The following is a 22,520-nucleotide window of genomic DNA, read 5'->3' as shown; positions in this document are numbered from 1 at the left end:
TCCCTTTACCAACAGGTCAGCATATTCTTTCAAAAAATATTTTTGATTGGATTTTAAATACTCATCTAAAATTAAACTTATCAAGCAGTATGTTTAAAAAAGAATAACTTATGGTCAAAATATATCTAGTATTGATTAAATGACATGAAAAACTACAAAAGCCTGATGTACTCAAATGCACATCTTTTTGGTGGCTGCTGGGAAAATACTTTATTATAAACTTGTCCCATTGATTCCATTAAAAGAAGATTTTTTTATTTGATTTTCATTGATTTATGCAAGATCATAGTGTGAAAGATGAAGGTACATGATACATTCCAGGGAAAAAGCCACAAGATAGAAAGAACTCAACATAATTCTCTGTGGATTTGAGTCACCCATGCTAGGAAAAGAGGTAGAAACTGAAAATTTCTGTCTTTCAGGGTTTCCATGCCCCAAAAGTATTAACTCATGGGAGCAAGGAGACAAGCAATAGCCTTGATATTGCAACTGCATTCAATGGGGCTTCACATGAGCCAGAAATTCACCTGCATGTATGTAGTTGCAAATTTGGGACAAATGAGGAACTCCATGAGGGGGTTCTGCTAGGGAAGGGCCACTTCAGATCTAAGGCCAGAAAACAATAGGATCCCTGAAGGTTGGGATAGATATGGAGATACAATGATTCAGCAGAGGAAGTAGAGCCATACATTTTCCCTGCTCGATGTCACCTATTTTTAGGGGCTCCACTCTCCAGCCTGGAGCCCTACCAACAGAGCAGGTATTGAGGATGCCTTCCACTATTTCAACCCTCTAGTGGATGAGCTCTCTGCTGTTAAGGAACCTTGCAGATATTGTCAGATTTATCCCTCAGCAGGGACCAGAAAAATAGCAGAGGTTATGGCCTTCCAGTGATAGATCTGAAGGCAACTCAGAGGCTATCCTGGTTGATCTTGAACCAACTTTGATCTCGCCTCACTGCCTGGCATTTCACACCTATCCAGCAGGACGTCCTTCACAGTGAGCCATGCTGCGATTGACCATACCCCACTACCCAATTGTTTTCTCCTATCCCTCAACTTTTCAACAGATTTCTATTTGTAAGAGTGATTACAATATTCCCTGGTATTCTATTTCTAGAATTATCTAATGTGTCTTTCATCTAGTCAAGTGCTCAGGAAATATGGTGATGGACACTGTAGAAATGTGTATATAAAAAGAATGTGACTTGGAGACCTGAAGTTCCATTTTGATAGTTCATAAGAAGTCTGGTTCTTTATCTGCTTTGTTCCAGAGATCTAAAATAGGTCAGAAGTCTCTCTGATTAATTTTTAGTAAATGAATTAAGAAATTGTACATCACTGAAGGTTTTCCTCGTTTCATGAGAATTAAGGTCTAATCAAAGAGGGTGACAGCAATTCCTGGGCCAGACAGACAGTCAAGTTATATTCAGTACCCGGGTCAGATTTCAGACTGAATGACCACTGCGATCACACAGTCACTATGAAACCCTGTCTATGGCTAAACATAGAGCTAGCTGTCAGGAACTCTTGTTATAATCTCAGCAATGCAACTGATCCACTGTTTGGCCTTGGACAAATCATTTGTTTTCCAACGTGTAAAATAAGTAAATATTATCATCCTTTTCATTAGCATATCATGGTTTGTGATGATCTCAGAAAGCCAAGATGTCAATGCAGGTTTTTCACAATTTACCCATGTTTTATTTTACATATTATATGTAACCACAAAGCCAATAAGCTTGGAGGAAGCAAGAGAGGAAAAGGAATGAGAGGGAAATAAGAGACAGAAACAAGAAGTGAAAAACCTACACTTCAAATACACATTATAGTCTGTTTGATACAACATTTGTAAATATAAACCCATATATATTTTATAATATACATATTTTGCTGTGAGGTTTTTCAGATAAATATAGTAATATACAAAAACCAAAGAGGAAGACACACACTTCAAACAAATATTCTAGACATTTTAATCTCCTGAATGTAATCGACAGGCAAACAAAGAATAGCTACCAGAAATATAATTGTTGTTATAATTGTTGTCTACAGAGAACCTGTGTTACAGACTAGTAGAAACCAGTCACACGTTAAGTGTGTTTCAGTGACACTTGCATCTAAAACTCTTACTTAAATTCCACTGACCTGCAGAAGTACTCTTCTGAGTATAGAGGGCTTTGCCTGAATTGGGGTCTTTATAGCAGCATGAGTAATTTTACACTAATCTGCAAGATATTAAACTATTAGTTTCTCAATGAGCAACTAGTTCTTCTAGAGTCACTCCCTCCCATTCATCCTGCATCAGATTAGGCTTCCAGCATTTTACACATTCTCTCCAATTCTTTGTACTCACATAATTTCTACATTTTATTTAATAATTTCTCTCTTTTTTGTTTGGGTGGGTATTTTACCCATCTCCTTGCCATGCCACTGCCTACAGCTGTTTCCAAAATTATCATTATTCAGTGGGTTTCTTTTTATAGCAACATATCCTATCCATTGATATTTGTGCCTCCTAATCATCTTAATGTTGCCTGTCACTTCATTTTGCTGCATCCGTTAGTCTGGTTTCCTAGCCAGCAATGTACATTAACATCGTGATCCGCATCACTCTTTTTGATGGTCTCAAGCATCAATGCTATTTTCTTGATGAGGATTTATGGCTTTGAAGTATAGATCACCATAAAAAAATATTAGCCAGTAAAGTGCTGGAAAGAGATTTACACTCTTTTGAAGTCAGTAGCTCCTTATTTGCTAAGCTTTTCCTGGAATTTAAGAGGAAAACACTGAACCAGAATGAAATGTGCATCAATATATGTTATTTTTTTTTAAATAAGGTTGGGGGGGTGATTTTCTCTTAAAGACATGAAGGGCAGTGAACATCTATCACCATTAAACAATTTGCAAGGAGTTGCAGAGGGACTGTGCTACCGTAGTTTACTCTATTCCCCTTAAGATTATTTTTTGGGGAAAAAAAAACTATGAAGCTCATGTGGCTGTATATTTCTCAAGTGAACATAACACTAAAACTGCTTTAGCCCCACATTTCTTAAAACAGGAACTTATTGTAAGAAGTTATTACTTTAAAAATGTTCATCTTAAAATATGGAATTTAAGTGAAAAAAATCCAATAGCTGAATTGTCTTTGAGATCACCTACGGCAGTGAAATCATGCATTAAGTGTGTTGGTGGTCTCTTTCTAGGTGCTAAGCTAGTGATCAATACGTCTGTAGTTCCTTAGATCTCATTTATCATCTTTCTCGTGTAAAACAGTAGTATTACATCAATTCTCCTGCCCTTTGTTTGCTCAAATGCATTCTGTAAACATTGCCAATTATTTCTAAAGACTTCCCTGTGCTTTAGAAAAAGATATCAAAATCAATACTGCCACACTGGCTATTTTCTTTCTTCATCAGTTATTCTACTTAGGCAATTACTTTATTATAATAGATAATAGCTTACTTACAACATTATAAAAATCCTTACCCAGCTTGTTGAATGGAAGTGAAAAAAATAGGTTGTATCTGTGCAGCAGATATTTGTTAAGTAATATTTTGCAACATCTTTTCAATATTAAAGTCTACACAACTATAAACCTCAAAAACATGTTTCAAATAAAAGTAGTACAGAAATATGTTTGAAAATCCTTAACTATTACCTTGGATATCTAGCTGCAGGGCAGAAGGTGTTTTTTACAGTAAAATACTATAAAAACAGGATGAACAAGTATTTATACTATCTTAATGACAGCACTGCTGCTAGACGCCACAATACAATTATGCTAGTGTAGTTCATTTCATTATGGCTCTTAATATAGCTAATTTTGTTTCAGAGGAAAGAGAGGAGCTTGCTCTTCCCCTTCCCTGGGGGCTTTAGGTGAAAATAATGCAACAATTAAGGCATTTTAAGAAATAAAGAGATCATAAAAATGAGATTTAGGTTTAGTCAAATTCATATGTCTATGTGCCTCTGATGTGTGCACCACTATTTTTCCATTACCTGTGTGCTCTATTGTTGTTTATTACAATATTCTGTGAAGTATTTCATTTGATTTCTATATGTAAGGTTTGATAGCTCCTTGCAGAAATTAAGTACTTTTGTAAATGTGAGTTTAATGCATGATAGCTTCAGCAGAATCTACACCAACTTTCAGACAGTATTTATATACAGTACCCCATTATATCGAAAGATGCTACCACTCGAGTGTCAGTTGCCTCTGCAAAACAAATGACAACTTGGATAGCTGTAAAATCTGCAAGCCACTTCTACAAAGCAGTGAAAATTCAAGCCAGCGAGTGGCCTCCAGAATGGCTAATAGCATATCAACAGTGAAGCAGCACAGTAAAAGATAAAGTCTACAGTTGTGGAAGTTCACAGAATTCAGTTTTTTAGGGTTTTAAGCCACCTCTTTTGTTATACGGATTTCAAGAGAATAGGATATATATTTATGCACACATACTACAGTAGGTAGTGTCATTAGTTTTAAAACAAGAATCCCTAGAATAATTCTGATACAGCAAATGCAATCTGAAGTTTTCGCCAAAGAAGCTGAAGGGAAGCTATTAACTTGTGGCAGCTATGTGGACTAAGCGTCTATTTTCATTCATTCAAGGTTATTTTTGAAACCTAACTGAGGGATTCAAGTGTCTAGGTAAAAGATCCTCTATTCTCTAAACATGAATTTACCCCTTGATGAGGGGAGTTGAAAGATCAGCTTCCTTTAGCTAGCCCCTGCTCCTGGTAAGGGAAGGCCTGCTTTCCACCAGAATCTTCAAGACACTTCTCTGAGTCTTTTCATAACAGAGGCACAATTAGGGCTCATCTCCCCCTTCCTTGTAGGAGCACTGAGCTTAGATCATACATTATTAGGGTTGGAAGGGACCTCAGTAGATCAGCTAGAGTCCAACCCCCTGCTCAAAACAGGACTAATCCCCAAATGGCCTCCTCAAGGATTGAACTCTCAACCCTGGGTTTAGCAGGCCAATGCTCAAACCACTGAGCTACCCCTCCAGGCTTCTCAAAGCCTGGTTCCCTAGCATCCTTTCTCATGAAATTCTACACTTCTACCCCTTGCCCATTTTCCTTGTTGGCCAAAAAAAACAAAAAAAAAACCCCCAAATTCCTACTTTTCTCATTTCTGTACTTTCTGCTTAGTACATCCCCCAATTTTGCACTTTTCCTCTGCCTCTCTTCTTACTGCTACAGGAGAGGGTTTTTTTGTTTTTGTTTTTGGCTGTTCTGGATGGAGGCTACCAATTCTAACCATCAGGGCCAGAAACCTTGCCCTCTAGATTGTTCTGATGTTGTTCAAAGTCAGCAGGACAAACGCAGGAAAAAAATTCCTTTGCCCTGTTTTGTTTTTAAACTCAAGTCTCGCTGATCAAGACTGTAAACCTCTGAACAGTCCCAACAAGAGCATACGTGTGTGTAAATTAGCAAGAATGACAGCTACTAAATCATCATTTATATCTACAGACTGCCACCCCCCTTTTTTCCTGGAGCTTCAGAAAGATTTCCAACTTCTTCCACAGCTGATCTTCCACGCCATGGAGTATAAGTTGTCAAGAGAGAAGAGACACTTCATCCTTTCCCAAGGAAATGAGCATGGATAATGAACCTTCAGGCCTCCCATCTCTTACCAGTCGAGTGATTAATAAAATGCACATGAAACCAAGATTTCATGTATGGCTTTTGAAATACTAGCACCACATACATTGTTATTTTAAGACGTCTCCAGAAATCAGGAATTAAAAAAAACAGCACTAACTCCCTGCTTCCACAAACACAAGTTCTAAAACTTGCCATATTTTAGCTCTGATCAAAATTTTAGGTAGTATTCATGCAGCAATACTTAAGGACCTTCCCCTCCTTGCTAATTTAGCAGTTATCTAGAAACGTATTCTACAGTATTAGAATGTGACTGATGAGATTCTGAAGTTGAAAAATAGGCTTATCAATGCATTAAAATAATGAAATAGCACCAGAAGATCATGAACAAAATACAAGATGTATCATCTGTTCCAGAAAATAATTTTAAGTACTTCCCAAACAATGAAAATTAAAATATTATTCCTTCTAAACTTATGGATGGATTTGATAACACCTACTGACATATTTTCAAAATGGCACTCAAATCATTAGGAATACAAAACATTCACAAACAAAATATATACATCTTTTTGGTCTGTTTAGCCAACAATGAATAATCCTTTAACAGATTATAATGTAGCCTGTGCAAATACAAATATAATCTTAGAAAACATTAGACATATGTACACTATTAAACACTTTATTCAATGTTAGCTGTATGAGCAATTTCATCTCAGAATTAATGAACTGAAAGATTTTGGTATAATGACTAAAGATCTACTTGAAATGTGGGATTGTCAAAAAATTGCAGCTGAGTTGCAGACAAGCCATGGAAAATTGTGGAAAAGTAATAATGGACCTTAGTGTTACTGAAAATAATAATATCCATTATTACTTTTCTGTGATTTTTCCGCTGTCAGTTGCCCAGGGCTGTGAATGGGGGCCCAGAGCTGATAACAGGAACATTGGGAGGGAGGGGGGAAAGGCAGGACTCCCAGCTGTCAGCCACGTGGGGCAGCCAGGGCTTTCACTGAGAGCCACACAGACAGTGAGGCTCCCACCATCAAAACTGCGGTGGAGGCCTAATATTACAGAATCAGCAGTATCACCAGTTAAATTGCATTAAACATTAATTGCAAGCAGGAAATGTAAGATGTGTGTTTAATTTATACTTGCCGAATTAACTTTTAAGTTTGTTTTAGTACTAGTTATAGAATATATCTTACATATACGCAATTGCCATTTTTCATGACCAGTAGATACCAAGGTAATTTATTGTATAGTCACAGTAGTCAGCACTACTATTTCCAGTGCTGGTCTTCAGATACCACTAGAACATAGTTTCTGTAACATACATATGTTTACCAGTTGCACTAAATAGCATTGAAAAGGTACGTCTCTCAATTAACTTAGCAATGTATTGTGTATATTGCAGAAACAATCATCCTCCCACACATCAACACTGGATGAAAGACACAGACGCCATTCTTCTTTTAGTAAAAGCCACCTATGCAGAAAGAGAAAAACAGGAAGAATTAATTTCCACTCAAGCTAAAAATCTGTCTAAAAAAATTAGAGACATTTAATTTATTTGTTTAACAACTGGTCATTGTGCTAACAGCAAAGAATCCTGTGGCACCTTATAGACTAACAGACGTTTTGGAGCATGAGCTTTCGTGGGTGAATACCCACTTCCTCAGATGCATGCACGAAAGCTCATGCTCCAAAACGTCTGTTAGTCTATAAGGTGCCACAGGATTCTTTGCTGCTTTTACAGATCCAGACTAACACGGCTACCCCTCTGATACTTGGTCATTGTACTGACTCTTACCTTAAATCTGAGAGAAGCTCTTTTTTTTCTAACTCCTTTCTTCATTGCCACTGCAGTCTTCTAATGGACAAAACTCCCATCATTCAGCTGTCACTGCTTTGAAGCTTTATGTTATCTTGAAACAATAAGTTTCTTCATGTTAAATCTTACAGAAATCTTAAAATCTAGTTGCAGTTTTTCTATTACTCATCCAATGAAAATTCTGGTGTTTGTGTGCGAAAGCTTTTACCTCATTTTCTGCAGTTCTACTTATGATGGTGTTCCAAAATTCTCTCTTTAGACTTCCCGAAAAAGCATGCAGCAAGTCTCTTATTTGTTTTGCTTCACTATTAATATGACTTCCCCTCTTCACTTCATTCCCTAGTCTTGCAGTCTTCTATACTGTCACTTAAAAAAAATCTCAATTATATTCACTATTATTGTAATTCGTCCTTCCTGTTTTTCTATTCCCATTTCTAAATATCTTGCTCTTTACCTTTTAGCCCGAGCTCTTTAGAACTCACTTCTCTTTTTTTTTATTTCATTTAAAATACCATTTCAACACTTAATCGATGCTTTATGTGCTCTTTCAAATTCAACTTCTGTTTTCTTCTGTAATGAAGAATTTGATGCTTGTTTCTGTGGACTGTCCTTCTGTTACCCTTTCCCAGAATTACTAAACGACGTCATTATTATTGGGCTTTGTTTCTTCTTATTTACTAGTTTTTCAACTACTATATTTAGATGCCTCAGAACATGTGACTTACAAAAATATTTGAAAAGAAGGATTAGAATGGTCCATGCTCTGTTCAAGGCAGTCATGAACTCACAACAATAGGTCTTTTCCATTTCTAACTACGATGGTCTGAATAATTAATCCAGAGACTAGTAGCTCAAGGAATAAGACAAATAAAGAGTACAGTGCTGCCACATCCTCCCACAAAAGCAGTGCTTTGGCGACTTAAAGGAATGAGATGCACGTACTATACTTCAGTGCAACATCAGCAACTTTACTTTTAAAAAAATGTAATGCAATAGAATTACAATAGAACCTCAGAGTTACAAACACCAGAGTTACGAACTGACCAGTCAACCACACACCATATTTGGCATTGGAAGTACGCAATCAGGCAGCAGCAGAGAGCCCCCCGACCCCATCCCCCCAAAAGCAAATAACGTCACACACAGTACTGTACTGTACCTGATAAAACATGACCATGTAGATCATTGTTGCTACCACTGTTATATAACTGCAACAAATCTTGTACAAAATATGTCAAGTAAGGTGTCCCTGGTGAGGTTATGACTTGCTGAATATGATTATGCTATTTGTATGCATGTATCATTTTTGCATCTGAAGTTACGGATATTAACTATGTACCTGTATTTCAAATGTTTGCTCATGGGGTAACACCTACAAGGTATTTAGCCCACACATCTGAAGGGACTATTTGAATTGAATGGTCCATCAAAGACCACTTAACTCACAATGGAAGATGTCTATCTACACTTAATGGACTTTCCTGTGAATGTTCCAACAGGAGTATGGGGGATGACCTCTATTATGACTAAGCGAAGCATGCATAGACATATGACTTGCCCATGTGACTCCGAACACAATCTTGTTCTTTGTAGTTTTCCACAATGGGTTTCCCTTCACTTGGCAGAAGCTATAAAAGGCCCTGGAAACATCTCCATTTTACTTCTTTCCTGCTCAAACCTCTGAACTTATACTAATAGGAGCATTCTAATCAAGGGACTGAGGACCTTCCAATGATTTGGAAGCAACCAAAGACTTGACTTAAGCCAGCAGTTTATTTCATCACTGCTACAAGCCTGATCCAAGAACTTTGCAATTGTTGTATGTATTTGATTCCTTTAACCAATTTTAACTTTCATCTTTCTTTCTTTTTACGAATAAGCCTTTAGATATTAGATACTCGAGGACCAGCAACAGTGTGATTATTGGATAAGATCTGAGTCATATATTGACCTGTGTATGTGGCTGGTCCTTTGGGATCAGAAAAACCTTTTGTTTGATTAAACTGATTTTAAATAAACATTCATCATTAAGTCTACTGTATGGGTGTTGAATACAGGACTGGAATACCTAAGGTGGCTGCATTTCTAACTTCCTGTGAGCCAGTGTGGTGAGATAGAATCATAGACTTTAAGGTCAGAAGGGACCATTATGATCATCTAGTCTGACCTCCTGCACAATGCAGGCGACAGAATCTCACCCACCCACTCCTGTATCAAACCTGTGTCTGAGCCATTGAAGTCCTCAAATCATGGTTTAACAACATCAAGGTGCAGAGAATCTTCCAGCAAGTGACTAGTGCCCCACGCTGCACAGGAAGGCGAAACCCCCTCCAGGGCTTCTGCCAATCTGTCCTGGAGGAAAATTCCTTCCCGACCCCAAATATGGTGATCACGTAAACCCTGAGCATGTTGGCAAGACTCACCAACAAGACACCCAGGAAAGAATTCTCTGTAGTAACTCAGATCCCACCCCATCTAACATCCCATCACAAGCCATTGGGCATATTTACCGCTAGTAGTCAAAGACGAATTACTTGCCAAAATTAGGCTATCCCATTATACCATCCCCTCCATAAACTTATCAAGCTTAGTCTTGAAGCCGGATATGTCTTTTGTCCCCACTATTCCCCTTGGAAGGCTGTTCCAGAACTTCAGTCCTCTGATGGTTAGAAACCTTCATCTAATTTCAAGTCTAAACTTCCTGATGGCAAGTTTATATCCATTTGTTCTTGTGTCCACATTGGTACTAAGCTTAAATAATTCCTCTCCTTCCCTGGTATTTATTCCTCTGATATATTTAGAGAGAGCAATCATATCTCCCCATAGCCTTCTTTTGGTTAGGCTAAACAAGCCAAGCAAGCTCTTTCAGTCTCCTTTCATATGACAGGTTTTCCATTCCTCGGATCCTCCTAGTAGCCCTTCTCTGAAGCTGTTCCAGTTTGAATGCATCCTTCTTAAACATGGGAGACCAGAACTGCACACAGTATTCCAGATGAGGTCTCACCAGTGCCTTGTATAACGGTACTAACACCTCCTTATCTCTACTGGAAATACCTTGCCTGATGCATCACAAGACTGCATTAGCTTTTTCCACAGCCATATCACACTGGTGGCTCATAGTCATCCTGTGATCAACCAATACTCCAAGGTCCTTCTCCTCCTCTGTTACTTCCAACTGATGCCTCCCCAGCTTATAACAATCGTTCCTGTTATTAATCCCTAAATGCATGACCTTGCACTTTTCACTATTAAATTTCATCCTATTACTATTACTCCAGTTTACAAGGTCATCCAGATCTTCCTGTATGATATCCCAGTCCTTCTCTGTATTGGCAATACCTCCCAGCTTCATGTCATTTGCAAACTTTATTAGTGCATTCCCACTTTTTGTGCCAAGGTAAGTAATAAAAAGATTAAATAAGATTGGTCCCAAAACCGATTCCTGAGGAACTCTACTAGTAACCTCCCTCCAGCCTGACAATTCATCTTTCAGTACAATCCGCTGTTGTCTCCCTTTAACCAATTCCTTATTCACCTTTCAATTTTCATATTGATCCCCATCTTTTCCAATTTAGCTAATAATTTCCCATGTGAACTATATCAAAAGCCTTACTGAAATACAGGTAAATTAGATCCACTGCATTTCCTTTGTCTAAAAAAAATCTGTTATCTTCTCAAAGAAGGAGATCAGGTTGGTTTGGCACAATCTACCTTTTGTAAAACCATGTTGTATTTTGTTCCAATTAACATTGACCTCAACGTCCTTGACTACTTTTTCCTTCAAATTTTTTTCCAAGACCTTGCATACTACAGATGTCAAACTGACAGGCCTGTAGTTGCCCAGATCACCTTTTTCCCTTTCTTAAATATAGGAACTATGTTAACAATTCTCCAGTCATACGGTACAACCCCTGAGTTTACAGATTCATTAAAAATTCTTGCTAATGGGCTTGCAATTTCATGTGCCAGTTCCTTTAATATTCTTGCATGAAGATTATCTGGGCCCCCTGATTTCATCCCATTAAGCTGTTCAAGCTTGGCTTCTATCTCAGATGCACTAAAACCTATCTTCATATCCTCATTCCTATTTGTCATCCTACCATTATCCCTAAGCTCCTCATTAGCCTCCTCATTAGACTGAGGTAAAGTATTTGTTTAGATCAGGGGTCCCCAACACGGAGCTCGCGGGGGCATCTAAATGCACCTGCGTCCTGGCAGGCGGTCGAGCATTCACCGAAATGTTGCCGAATTTCGGCAACATTTCGGCGGCGACGCCTCTGGATGACACTGCTTGCTGCTGACAAGGAACGTCATCGAGATGCATCGCCTCCAAAATGCCGCCGCCGCTGCCACGGTCCTTCATCTGGTGCGCACCAGACGAAAAGGTTGGGGACCACTGGTTTAGATATTGGGCCATGCCTAGATTATCCTTAACCTCCACTCCATCCTCAGTGTTTAGCGGTCCTCACTTCTTCTTTCTTTGTTTCTTATTTATATGGCTATAGAACCTTTTACTACTAGTTTTAATTCCCTTTGCAAGGTCCAACTCTACATGGCTTTTGGCCTTTCTCACTTTATCCCTACATGTTCTGACCTCAATAAGGTAGCTTTCCTTGCTAATCCCTCCCATCTTCCACTTCCTGTAGGCTTTCTGCTTTTTGTTAATCACCTCTCTGAGATGCTTGCTCATCCAGTTTGGTCTACAACTCCTGCCTAAGAATTTTTTCCTCTTTCTTGGGATGCAGGCTTCTGATAGGTTCTGCAACTTCGCCTTGAAGTAATTCCAGGCTTCCTCCACCTTTAGATCCCCAAGTTCTTCAGTCCAATCCACTTCCCTAACTAATTTCCTTAATTCTTTAAAGTTAGCCCTTTTGAAATCAAAAACCCTAGTCTCAGATCTATTTTTGTTTATCCTTCCATTTAGTTTAAACTGAATTAGCTCAAGATCGCTTGAACCAAGGTTGTCCCCTACAACCATTTCTTCTATGAGGTCCTCACTACTCACCAAAACCAAACCTAAAATGGCATCCCCTCTTGTTGGTTCAGCAACTACTTGGTAAAGGAATCCATCAGCTATCGCCTCCAGGAAAATCTGAGCCCTATTATTATTACTAGCACTTGTCCCCCAGTGTATATCTGGGAAGTTAAAGTCTCCCAGGATCACACAATTCCCATTAGCATTTACTTCATTAAAAACATTAAAGAGGTCTCTATCCATATCCAAATCAGATCCCGGCGGTCTGTAGCACACCCCAAGCACTATCTCAGGGGAGGCTCTAGTAGCTTTCTACCATGTCATTTTTGCCCAGACAGACTCTGTCTTAACCATTCCATCCCTTCTCATTTCTTCAGTCTACCTCAATATTTATATACAATGCTACTCCACCACCTTTGCCTTTATTTCTTTCTTTCCTAAACAGCAGATACCCTTCAACACCTGTACTCCAGTCATGACTAATATTCCACCATGTTTCTGTTATCCCTATAATATCCGGTTTCACTTCCTGCACCAGTAACTCTAGTTCCTCCATTTTGTTACCTACGCGCCTCGCATTGGTGTATAAACATCTTAATTCTTGCTGTTTGGCTTCACTCACATTCTTTATCTGATTAGGCCCAGATGTTCTACCGCCAGTATCACCTATTAGAATTGTATCTACAGTACCCTTCCTCCGTACGTCCATTCTCCTAACCACAACAGTACCCCTTCTTGCTTTGTTTTCTTCCCTCTCAATGTTAAAATCCGGTGTGGAGATTACCTGGACATCTCCCAACCATCTCCCCCCAATTCCAAGTTTAAAGCTCTCTTAATCAGTTGTGCGAGCCTCCATCCTAGAAGTCTATTTCCCTCCCTACTCAGGTGAAGTCCATCCCGAGAGAACAGTCCTCTGTTCATGAATGCCTCCAAGTGGCCATACATCTCAAAGCCCTCGTGACAGCACCACTGCCTGAGCCATCTGTTGATCGCCATAAATCTTGTCACACCTTTGTTGCCCTTCTCTAGGAACAGGCAGAATCCCACTGAAGATCACCTGAGCCTCGATTTCCTTAAGTGTCTTCCCCAGCCTGGCATAGTCTCCCTTGCTAAGTTCCAGCGAGAATCTAGCCATACCATTCGTTCCCACATGAAGGACAATCAGTGGATTCTTTCCAGCTCCCGTTAAGAGCCTCTTCAGCCTCGGGTCCACATCCTGTATCTCAGCACCCAGCAAACAGCACACCCTTCTGTTCTCTAGATCAGCTCTGGTTACAGGCCTGTCTGTTCTTCTCAGTAAGGAGTCCCCAATTATGTAGACCTGCCTTCTCCTGGTGACGGTGCAATTCTCCGGTCTATCCCCTGTTCCCTCTGGTTGCAAGTCCTCTAGATTCCTATTCACCCTTGCAATCCTCTGCAACCCATCCTGTGTCCTCCTGGGGCTCATGTTTGTTGTCATCTCCATTGACTCTTCACCTCTCCTTATAGGGCTAGCTGCTCTTCTCTTCTTCCTTGCCCTCTCACCTTCAGCGACCACCTGCTGTGCCCCTTCTTCATTTTCCAACTCTGCAAACCTGTTCCTGAGCTCTATTGCTCCTTCACTAGCCCGTCTTTTCCTCTGCCTGGTTCGCTTAGTCACAAGTTTACTTTTATTGCTGGATTGGTACATCTTATGGCAGAATAACCACCAGTTTTGGCCTGTATCTGCCGTTTTTCCCAGCAGCTTGTTCTGAATTTGGTATTCTCAGTTGTGACCCATGGAGGCACGATGACACAGTGTTAAACATAAAATATTTAAAAAATAAAGAGAAAGGAGCATTTTTCTTCTGCATAGTAAAGTTTCAAAGCTGTCTTACGTCAAAGTTCAGTTGTAAACTTTTGAAAGAACTATAACGTTTTCTTCAGTTATGAACATTTCAGGGTTACGAACAACCTCCATTCCCAAGGTGTTTGTAACTGAGTTCCTACTGTACTCTTCTCACTTTTATTTTTAACCTTCTTTTCCTTTCTGTCTTTCTCCACTATCTCCTTTCCACACCGATCCTGTTGCTGTTTTCCTGCATTTTCGTATGTCTTCTTCCTCTTTTCCGCTATCCCTTTAGATCTTCCCCTGCATTATGTTCTCTACATCCTGCCCTATATTCTTTTCTCCCCATAAAAGTTTCTCTATCACACTTTTCTTGTTTCTTACATTTATCTTTCCCCACGCCATGCATGCACTATAGCTTGAAAATTTTATCACAACTTATAGCAAAACAATTAAGAAGGGCAACACTCAGGTGAGAAGCCAAATGTCTTGGAAAGGTTTCTGGATTCTTAACAAGAGGCTGTCACAATGCCTACATGGAGGCTTCATCTTTTGTGTCAGTGTCTAGTTAGGAGGAGTCAGAGTTGCAGACCCTTACTCTCTCTACTGTGGCAAGCAGAAGAGGAAAAGATCATTCTCAGAGTACCAATCTTGAGGTAGCAGATAGGCTTACAGACACTCTCTTCCCATCGCCTTTGATTCTGGAACCCTTTTTCAACAACTCGATTTCCAGGTCTATTTCCATTGTTGCTTTCACAAGCACAAGAATAAAATTAACCTGTTTGTATTATTTTCAGTGTTGCTCAAAAAATTCTGAACAGCCATCAGTGAAATCTGACAAAACTCCAGTGAGTTTTTATTCTCTGACAACCTGACAAAGATACAGTAGAACCTCAGAGTTACAAACACCTCAGGAATGGAGGTTGTTCGTAACTCTGAAAAAAACATTATGGCTGTTCTTTCAAAAGTTTACAACTGAACATTGACTAAGTAAGGTTTTAAAGCTGTATTTGCAGGAAAAAAATGCTGCTTTCCCTTTTTTCAGTAGTTTATGTTTAACATAGTACTGTAATGTGTTTTATTTATTTAATCTCTGCTGCTGCCTGATTACATACTTCCGGTTCCAAATGAGGTGTGTGGTTGACTGGTTAGTTTGTAATTCTGGTATTTGTAACTCTGAGATTCTATTGTACAAGTACCCCAGAGAGGCACTGGAGCTGTCTGTCTGCAGAGTTAAGACAACATTTAACCAATTTATATTTGGTTCATGGTTGTTTAGAAGGTTGTCATGACAACCATTATGGCTAGAATTTAAGTTTTTATTTAAAAAAAAAAGTCTCTATAGAAGTTGATAATATTCATCCAGGAAAGCTGCCTGTTCACTAACATCAAACTCATTTTTCAAGCCTCGATGATCATCCTCTGTCAGGTGTGCTTTAACATATGGCAAGTCATAAGTTTTGTCCCAACAAGATGTCAATTAGTTTACAAAAGCAGTCATTCCAGTTGCAATTATTTGCATGACTTAACATGTAATAGACTGGTTCAACTGCCTAGTTAGTTTGGTCTACAAGTAGATATCTATTTATATAGGCTGCTTACACAGAGACAAAAAAGTTATTACTTTCTTGCTTAAATTTCTGTTCATAACACTGAGGAAAAATTAGCTCTCTTATGAGTCAGTTCAGTGGTTCTCTACCAGAGCTACCCCTTGGGGGTACTAAGGTCTTCCAGAGGGTACATCAACTCACCTAGATATTTGCTTAATTTTACAATAGGCTACTTAAAAAGCACTCACAAAGTCAGTACAAACTAAAATTTCATATAGACAATTACTACTTTATACTGCTGTATATACACTATACACTTAAATGTAAGTACAATATTTATATTTCAACTAACTTATTTTATAATTATATGGCAAAAATGAGAAAGTAAGCAATTTTTCAGTAATTATGTGCTGTGACACATTTGTATTTTTATGTCCGATTTTATAAGCAAACAGTTTTTAAGTGAGGTGAAACTTGGGGGAGTATGCAAGACAAATCAGACTCCTGACAGGGGTACAGTAGTCGGGAAAGGTTGAGAGCCACTGAGTTATAGTGAATATCCACTGAGAGCCAACACTGTATTACTGGGTAATATGCAGGGAGGCCCAGTTAGGATTTCATTCCCAATCCAATTTTCCTTCCTTAAGAACTGAATTATGGTCAGTTTTCAAATATATGTGGTATTAAAAGCTCATGCGTGTTTGGGGGGCGGGGGGAGATGCAGGGAAGTGGGGAACAGGGCCACATGTGCTGTAGGTAGGGCAGAGGGAGCAAGAAAACTTCAGACAGATTTGGGATGATCAGTACTCAGTGGCACATCCAGACTGTCACCATGTTCCCATAAACTGATTATGAATTTATGATTACAGACCTGAATTAATATGCTTCATAGGATCTTAAACAACTGTGACATCATAATCAAAAAGGCGGAGATATCATCACGAATAGGTCGGAATATGAACAAGAGGCTGCTAGGCAGCTCTCCAACACCACATTCTACAAGTCATTACCCTCTGATCCCACTGAGGGTTACCAAAAGAAACTACACCATCTGCTCAAGAAACTTCCTGAAAAAGCACAAGAGCAAATCCGCACAGACAGACACACCCCTAGAACCGCATGCGAGGGTATTCCATCTGCTACCCAAAATCCATACACCTGGAAATCCTGGATGACCCATCATCTCAGGCATTGGCACCCTGACAACAGGATTGTCTGGCTATGTAGATTCCCTCCTCAGGCCCTATGCTACCAGCACTCCTAGCTATCTTCGAGACACCACTGACTTTCTGAGGAAACTACAATCCATTGGTGATATGCCTAAAAACATCATCCTAGCCACTATGGATGCAGAAGCCCTCTACACCAACATTCCACCCAAAGATGGACTACAAGCTATCAGGAACAGTATCCCTGATAATGTCACAGCAAACTTGGTGGCAGAACATTGTCCTCACCCATAATTATTTCACATTTGGGAACAACACATACCTTCAAATCAGCGGCACTGCTATGGGTACCCGCATGGCCCCACAGTATGCCAACATTTTTACGGCTGACTTAGAACAATGCTTCCTCAGCTCTCGTCCCCTAATGCCCCTGCTCTATTTGCACTACATTGATGACATCTTCATTAATCTGGACTCATGGAAAAAAAGCCCTTGAGGAATTCTAATGATTTCAACAATTTCCACCCCACCATCAACCTCAGCCTGGACCAGTCCACACAAGAGATCCACTTCCTGGACACTACAGTGCTAATAAGCAATGGTCACATAAACACCACCCTATACTGGAAACCTACTGACAGCTATGTCGCAGCCCTAAAGCCTACGCTCAAACACGGCGTCTGTTTGGTCAATTGTCGGTCAAAAGGTCACATTGGTACCGTGTGCAACACCGTAGGGCGGTGTGCTACATTATAGTGCCATGTGCATTTCCTGCTCTTTTTGCCTGGTCACCTAGGGGTCAGGCTAGTGCCTTGTGCAAAAATACCAGGGTAGTGTGCCGTGTCCTGTTTACGTGGAGGGCTCCAGCTCGGAACCTGGAAGGTGAAGGAGCTAAGGACCAATCAGATGCTGACACGAGTAACAGCCTTCGAATAAAACCATGTCTCGCGCCAAAATCTGCAGGAATATCCGCATGTTAGCTGGAAGGCCTGATCACCCTTTCAGCCAGAAGGGTCTCCTGCGGATTTAGCCGGCTCGGGTCGTGTCGTTACGCATTATTTCCCGCCAATTCGTCATGCCCCTGTTGTCTGTACTGCTGGTCAGGTGCGCCTGGAGTGTGGTATATGCATTCTAATTGCTGTAAATACTCTGTCTACTTAGCTTCTTCCTTCTTCCCCTCTTTTACTTGGTACCAAGTTATGTATATAGTATATGAAAGTTAAATTGTTGTATTGATTGCTATTGTGGTTAATCATTTTACTTTACAATATTTGGTTAATGTATATAGTTTACTCAGTTTGATGTATCTGCTCTAATTTCTGGTGAGCAGTTAATCACAGATCATTTGGCTTCCTGTTGTTGGTTGTAAATAGGTCATTTCAAGTTGTGTAAATATTCTCGTTCTAATAGTATTGTTGGTAAAAACGCTCCTCCCCAGCCCAAGTTGCAACTTATCCCCCATCAATAAACAGCCACGTGGTTTTGAACTTTCAATCTGTCACGTTTTGATTTTCCTCACTCGAACCTGCATTGGTCTCGGACAAGCTATACTTACCTACATGCCTCCAGCTTTCATCCAGACGACACCATAGGATCCATTGGCTACAATAAAGCTCTATGATAAAATCACATTTGCTCTATGATAAAATCACATTTGCTCAGAGAGAGACAAATATCTACAAGATCTCTATCAAGAGTTCTTACAACTACAATGCCCACCTGCTGAAGTGAAGAAACAGATTGACAGAGCCGGAAGAGTACCCAGAAGTTACCTACTACAGGACAGGCCCAACAAAGAAAGTAACAGAACGTCACTAGCCGTCACCTTCAGCCCCACCTAAAACCTCTCCAGCGCATCATCAAGGATCTACAACCTATCCTGAAGGACGATCTATCACTCTCACAGATCTTGGGAGACAGGCCAGTCCTTGCTTACAGACAGTCCCCTAACCTGAAGCAAATTCTCACCAGCAACCACAGACCACACAACAAAAACACTAACCCAGGAACCTATCCTTGCAACACAGCCCGTTGCCAACTCTGTGTACATATCTATTCAGGGGACACCATCATAGGACCTAATCACATCAGCAACATTATCAGAGGCTCCGTCACCTGCACATCTACCAATGTGATATATGCCATCATGTGCCAGCAATGTCCCTCTGCCATGTACATTGGCCAAACCGGACAGTCTCTACGTAAAAGAATAAATGGACACATATCAGACGTCAAGAATTAGAACATTAAAAAACCAGTCTGAGAACACTTCAATCTCCCTGGTCACTCAATTACAGACCTAGAAGTCGCAAGAATATAACAACAAAAAATTCAAAAACAGACTCCAATGAGAGATTGCTAAACTGGAATTAATTTGCAAAATGGACACCATTTAATTAGGCTTAAATAAAGACTGGGAATAGATGGGTCATTACACAAAGTAAAACTATTTCCCCATGTTTATTCCCCCCCCACACACACACACACACTGTTCCTCACAACTTCTTGTCAACTGCTGTAAATGGACCATTTTGATTACCACTCAAAAAGTTTCTCTCTTTCCTGCTGGTAATAGCTCACCTTAATTGACCACTCTTGTTAGAGTGTGTATGCTAACACCCATTGTTTCATGTTCTCTGAGTGTATATATATCTTCCTACAGTATTTTCCACTGCATGCATCCCATGAAGTGGGCTGTAGCCCATGAAAGTTTATGCTCAAATAAATTTGTTAGTCTCTAAGGTGCCATAAGTACTCCTGTTCTTTTTACTGATTTCTGCTTCACTCTCTTTCTGAAATCAATCCATTTTCAGAAGCCATTTGAAAATGACATAGGTCTGTTTCAAAAGCTTAAACTAGCTGGATGAAGAGGGCTATAAAACAATTTCTACCATAGGTAAAATATATATTTGAAGAAACATGCATAAATTAATATGCTAAATGCACATTCTTCCAAACAACTTTCTGAGTGTCACTAATGTTAATAAGACAGATGTTAATCTCTAAATGTGACAAACTGCAGGTCTCTCAATGCAGCAAGAAGCTGTTCTTTGGAAGAGCACTTCCAATTAGGAGCTGTTTCTAAGACTTTACTTTCAAGCACAAAAGGATAAAAATATATTGCTAAATGACCGATAGCTACTTGGAAGTTAATGATGTTTCTTCGGTTCTGGTTAGCAAGAACATATCTGACACAAACATACAAAAAAGGAAAATTGGCAGGAAAACAGTCTGAAAAGTTAAAACACAAATTATATCTTATGCCTAAACTATCTTATTTCTAGGCTGGAAATCTACAGTTTATGGTTAAACAGTCAGCCTTGGACATTTTCTCCCATTTTCATTTCTACATGAAGTTCTGATCACTTAAATTATTTAGGAACAAAGTATTTCAAAAGATCTGGACTTTTGCAGTTAAAGTTGCAAGTAGGCCAGTGATTCTTAACCTATGAATCATAATACCACTTATAATCCATTTTCAAGTAAATCAGATTTGACCAGCTGTTCACAATTAGTCCTCAAGTGTCAAAATTAACCATGGCATGGAATCATGAGGCACCTCATTTTAAGCCCAAAGGGAAACTGATTGAGAGATCTGAGGAGGGATATTTCAGTCCCTGAATATGGGTTCATAATATGAACAAGACTGATAAACTTTGATCCAGGCAAATACAGTTTACTAAAATAGTCTGTGTAACAGTGATTTTCCCTTTGATATTTACATTGTAATAATCAATTTAGAATAACGAGAAAACTAAATCAACAGATTTTATGAAATTTTTCAGAAACAAAGGTTCCCTATAACAAGATGAACAATCTGCTGAACATGCAATTATTAATACATAAAATAAAATAGGTTTTTTTAGTTCTTCAGTCATCACTTCCCTCTCCACCAAAAATAGTTGTATTTGTACCAAAATTTAATTTTTATAAATGAAAAAAATAAGGAAGCCTATGAAGTACTTGCAAAACCACCAACACAGACTTGTTTTTAACTCAATTTAGGTCTTAAATGAATATTCTGCTGCACAGACAATAGCACTGTGGTGCATATAAAATTAGAAAACAACTATAATGCCAGAGCTCCAGCCATTATGAAAAGAGTTAATTCTTCTCAACTAAGCAGGAAACTTAACTATCTTAAAATGACTGTAGTCATAGACTAATATCTACTGTCACAACTATATTCAAGTAATTTCTAGAAAGCAACTTCTTTATCTAGATACAACACATGGTACAGATTGTCTAGTTATTTTCTGGTTTCATCACAGTAGCAGTCAAGTTACCTCCTGTCACTATCTAGTGTCTCAGTCCAACTCACTTGCTCACACATAAGCTTAAAAACTAAAAATCTTCAGGATGTTTTCACTGGAAGACAAGTATATTAAGCAAATCCTATTGTTCGTTCTTCTGTGCACATGCCTAGCTACTCATCAGTAATCGTGAGATTTAGTGCCCATCAAGGAAAGGTAAATTCTCCTGGTTTTTATATTTAAAAAAAAAATGGTGGTTCGCCTCTGTCAAGTCAGGCGATACAGACTAACAGTTTGCAAATATCACAAACTGAAATGTTTCCCTAGAGTTAAGATTTACTAACAGAAATCTGTGAATCCTCCCTTCTCATGCAGTGCTGGGACCTGTTTAAGAGTCAGAGGCAGGCAGTCTGTTTCCCGCAGAACAATTCGGGGAACAAAACGTAGCGCTAAGTGGTTAATCTGCCCTGGGGAACTGAGAGAAAAGCCTGACGGCATCACAAAGCCACCTCCTGCCGTAACCGTTTGCACGAGGAAGTGCTCTGGCAGCCCGACACCCGCCATGTAGATGGATGTCCGCCTCTCCCGCTCCGGCGGGGCGCGCAGCGAGCGCCTGTCCACGCTGCGTGGGGAGAACGGAGCGGGCTTGGCACACGCAGCGGGGGAGGCGGAGAGCGCCGCGCCGCCCCTAAGGGGGAGATGAGCCGGGGCAGGGCTCGGGGGGGGGGGAGCCGAGGTGCTGCGCCGGGGCTGAGGACGGGGCGGCTCGGGCCAGCGGGACGCGGTACCCGGCGGGGGAGGGCGGGAGCAGCCCCTGCCCTTGGCGCCCGGCTGTGCGAGGGGACAGGTGCAGGGACCGGGGCTGGTACCGGTATTTCCTGAAGAGCTGGTCGGACTCGCGGAAGCCGTTGTTCAGCAGCATGTTGATCCCGGCCAGCGCCAGCTCCGCGTCCTCGATAGGCAGCGGCGACTCCTCGTCCTCCAGCGGCTGCTGCGACCCGGCCATGGCGGCGCGACCGAGCCGGCTCCCCGGGCTCCTGTCACCTCCGGCGGGATGGAGGCGGGAGGGGAGCCGGCCGGCGGCGCCGCGTACCGGAGGGGGGGAGGAGCCTGGGCCGCTCCCTCGCTGTGGTGCCCGCTGCGGTGCCGAGCCTGCTCGCGCGCCCCCTGCTCTACAGCAAAGCCTTTGATAACGCGCATGCGCGGTAGGCCTGCGCGTGGGTAACGAAGCTATTGCCCTTATCGCTTGTGCGCTTCTGCTGCTGCAGCCGCCGGGCCGGGGGTGGAACGGGGCTGGAGGGGCCGCGCAGCGGCTGCGGCTGG

The 22,520-nt window shown here is 40.5% G+C and overlaps 1 protein-coding gene across 2 annotated transcripts in view; it reads right to left on the bottom strand.

Moving 5' to 3' along the window:
* TTC39C (tetratricopeptide repeat domain 39C) overlaps positions 1-22,294 on the bottom strand; it is a 73,643-nt gene extending 51,349 nt beyond the window's left edge. For both annotated transcript variants that reach the window (XM_050941996.1, XM_050941997.1), the window contains exon 1: positions 22,067-22,294. In XM_050941996.1, coding sequence (XP_050797953.1) covers positions 22,067-22,203 — 137 coding nt within the window. In that variant the 5' untranslated portion in view covers positions 22,204-22,294. The remainder of the gene's footprint in view (positions 1-22,066) is intronic.
* Between the last annotated feature and the right edge of the window lie 226 nt (positions 22,295-22,520).

Source organism: Gopherus flavomarginatus, chromosome 2 (genome assembly GCF_025201925.1).
Source record: "Gopherus flavomarginatus isolate rGopFla2 chromosome 2, rGopFla2.mat.asm, whole genome shotgun sequence".
Taxonomy (NCBI): domain Eukaryota; kingdom Metazoa; phylum Chordata; order Testudines; family Testudinidae; genus Gopherus; species Gopherus flavomarginatus.
This window is presented reverse-complemented; position numbering and strand designations above follow the sequence as displayed.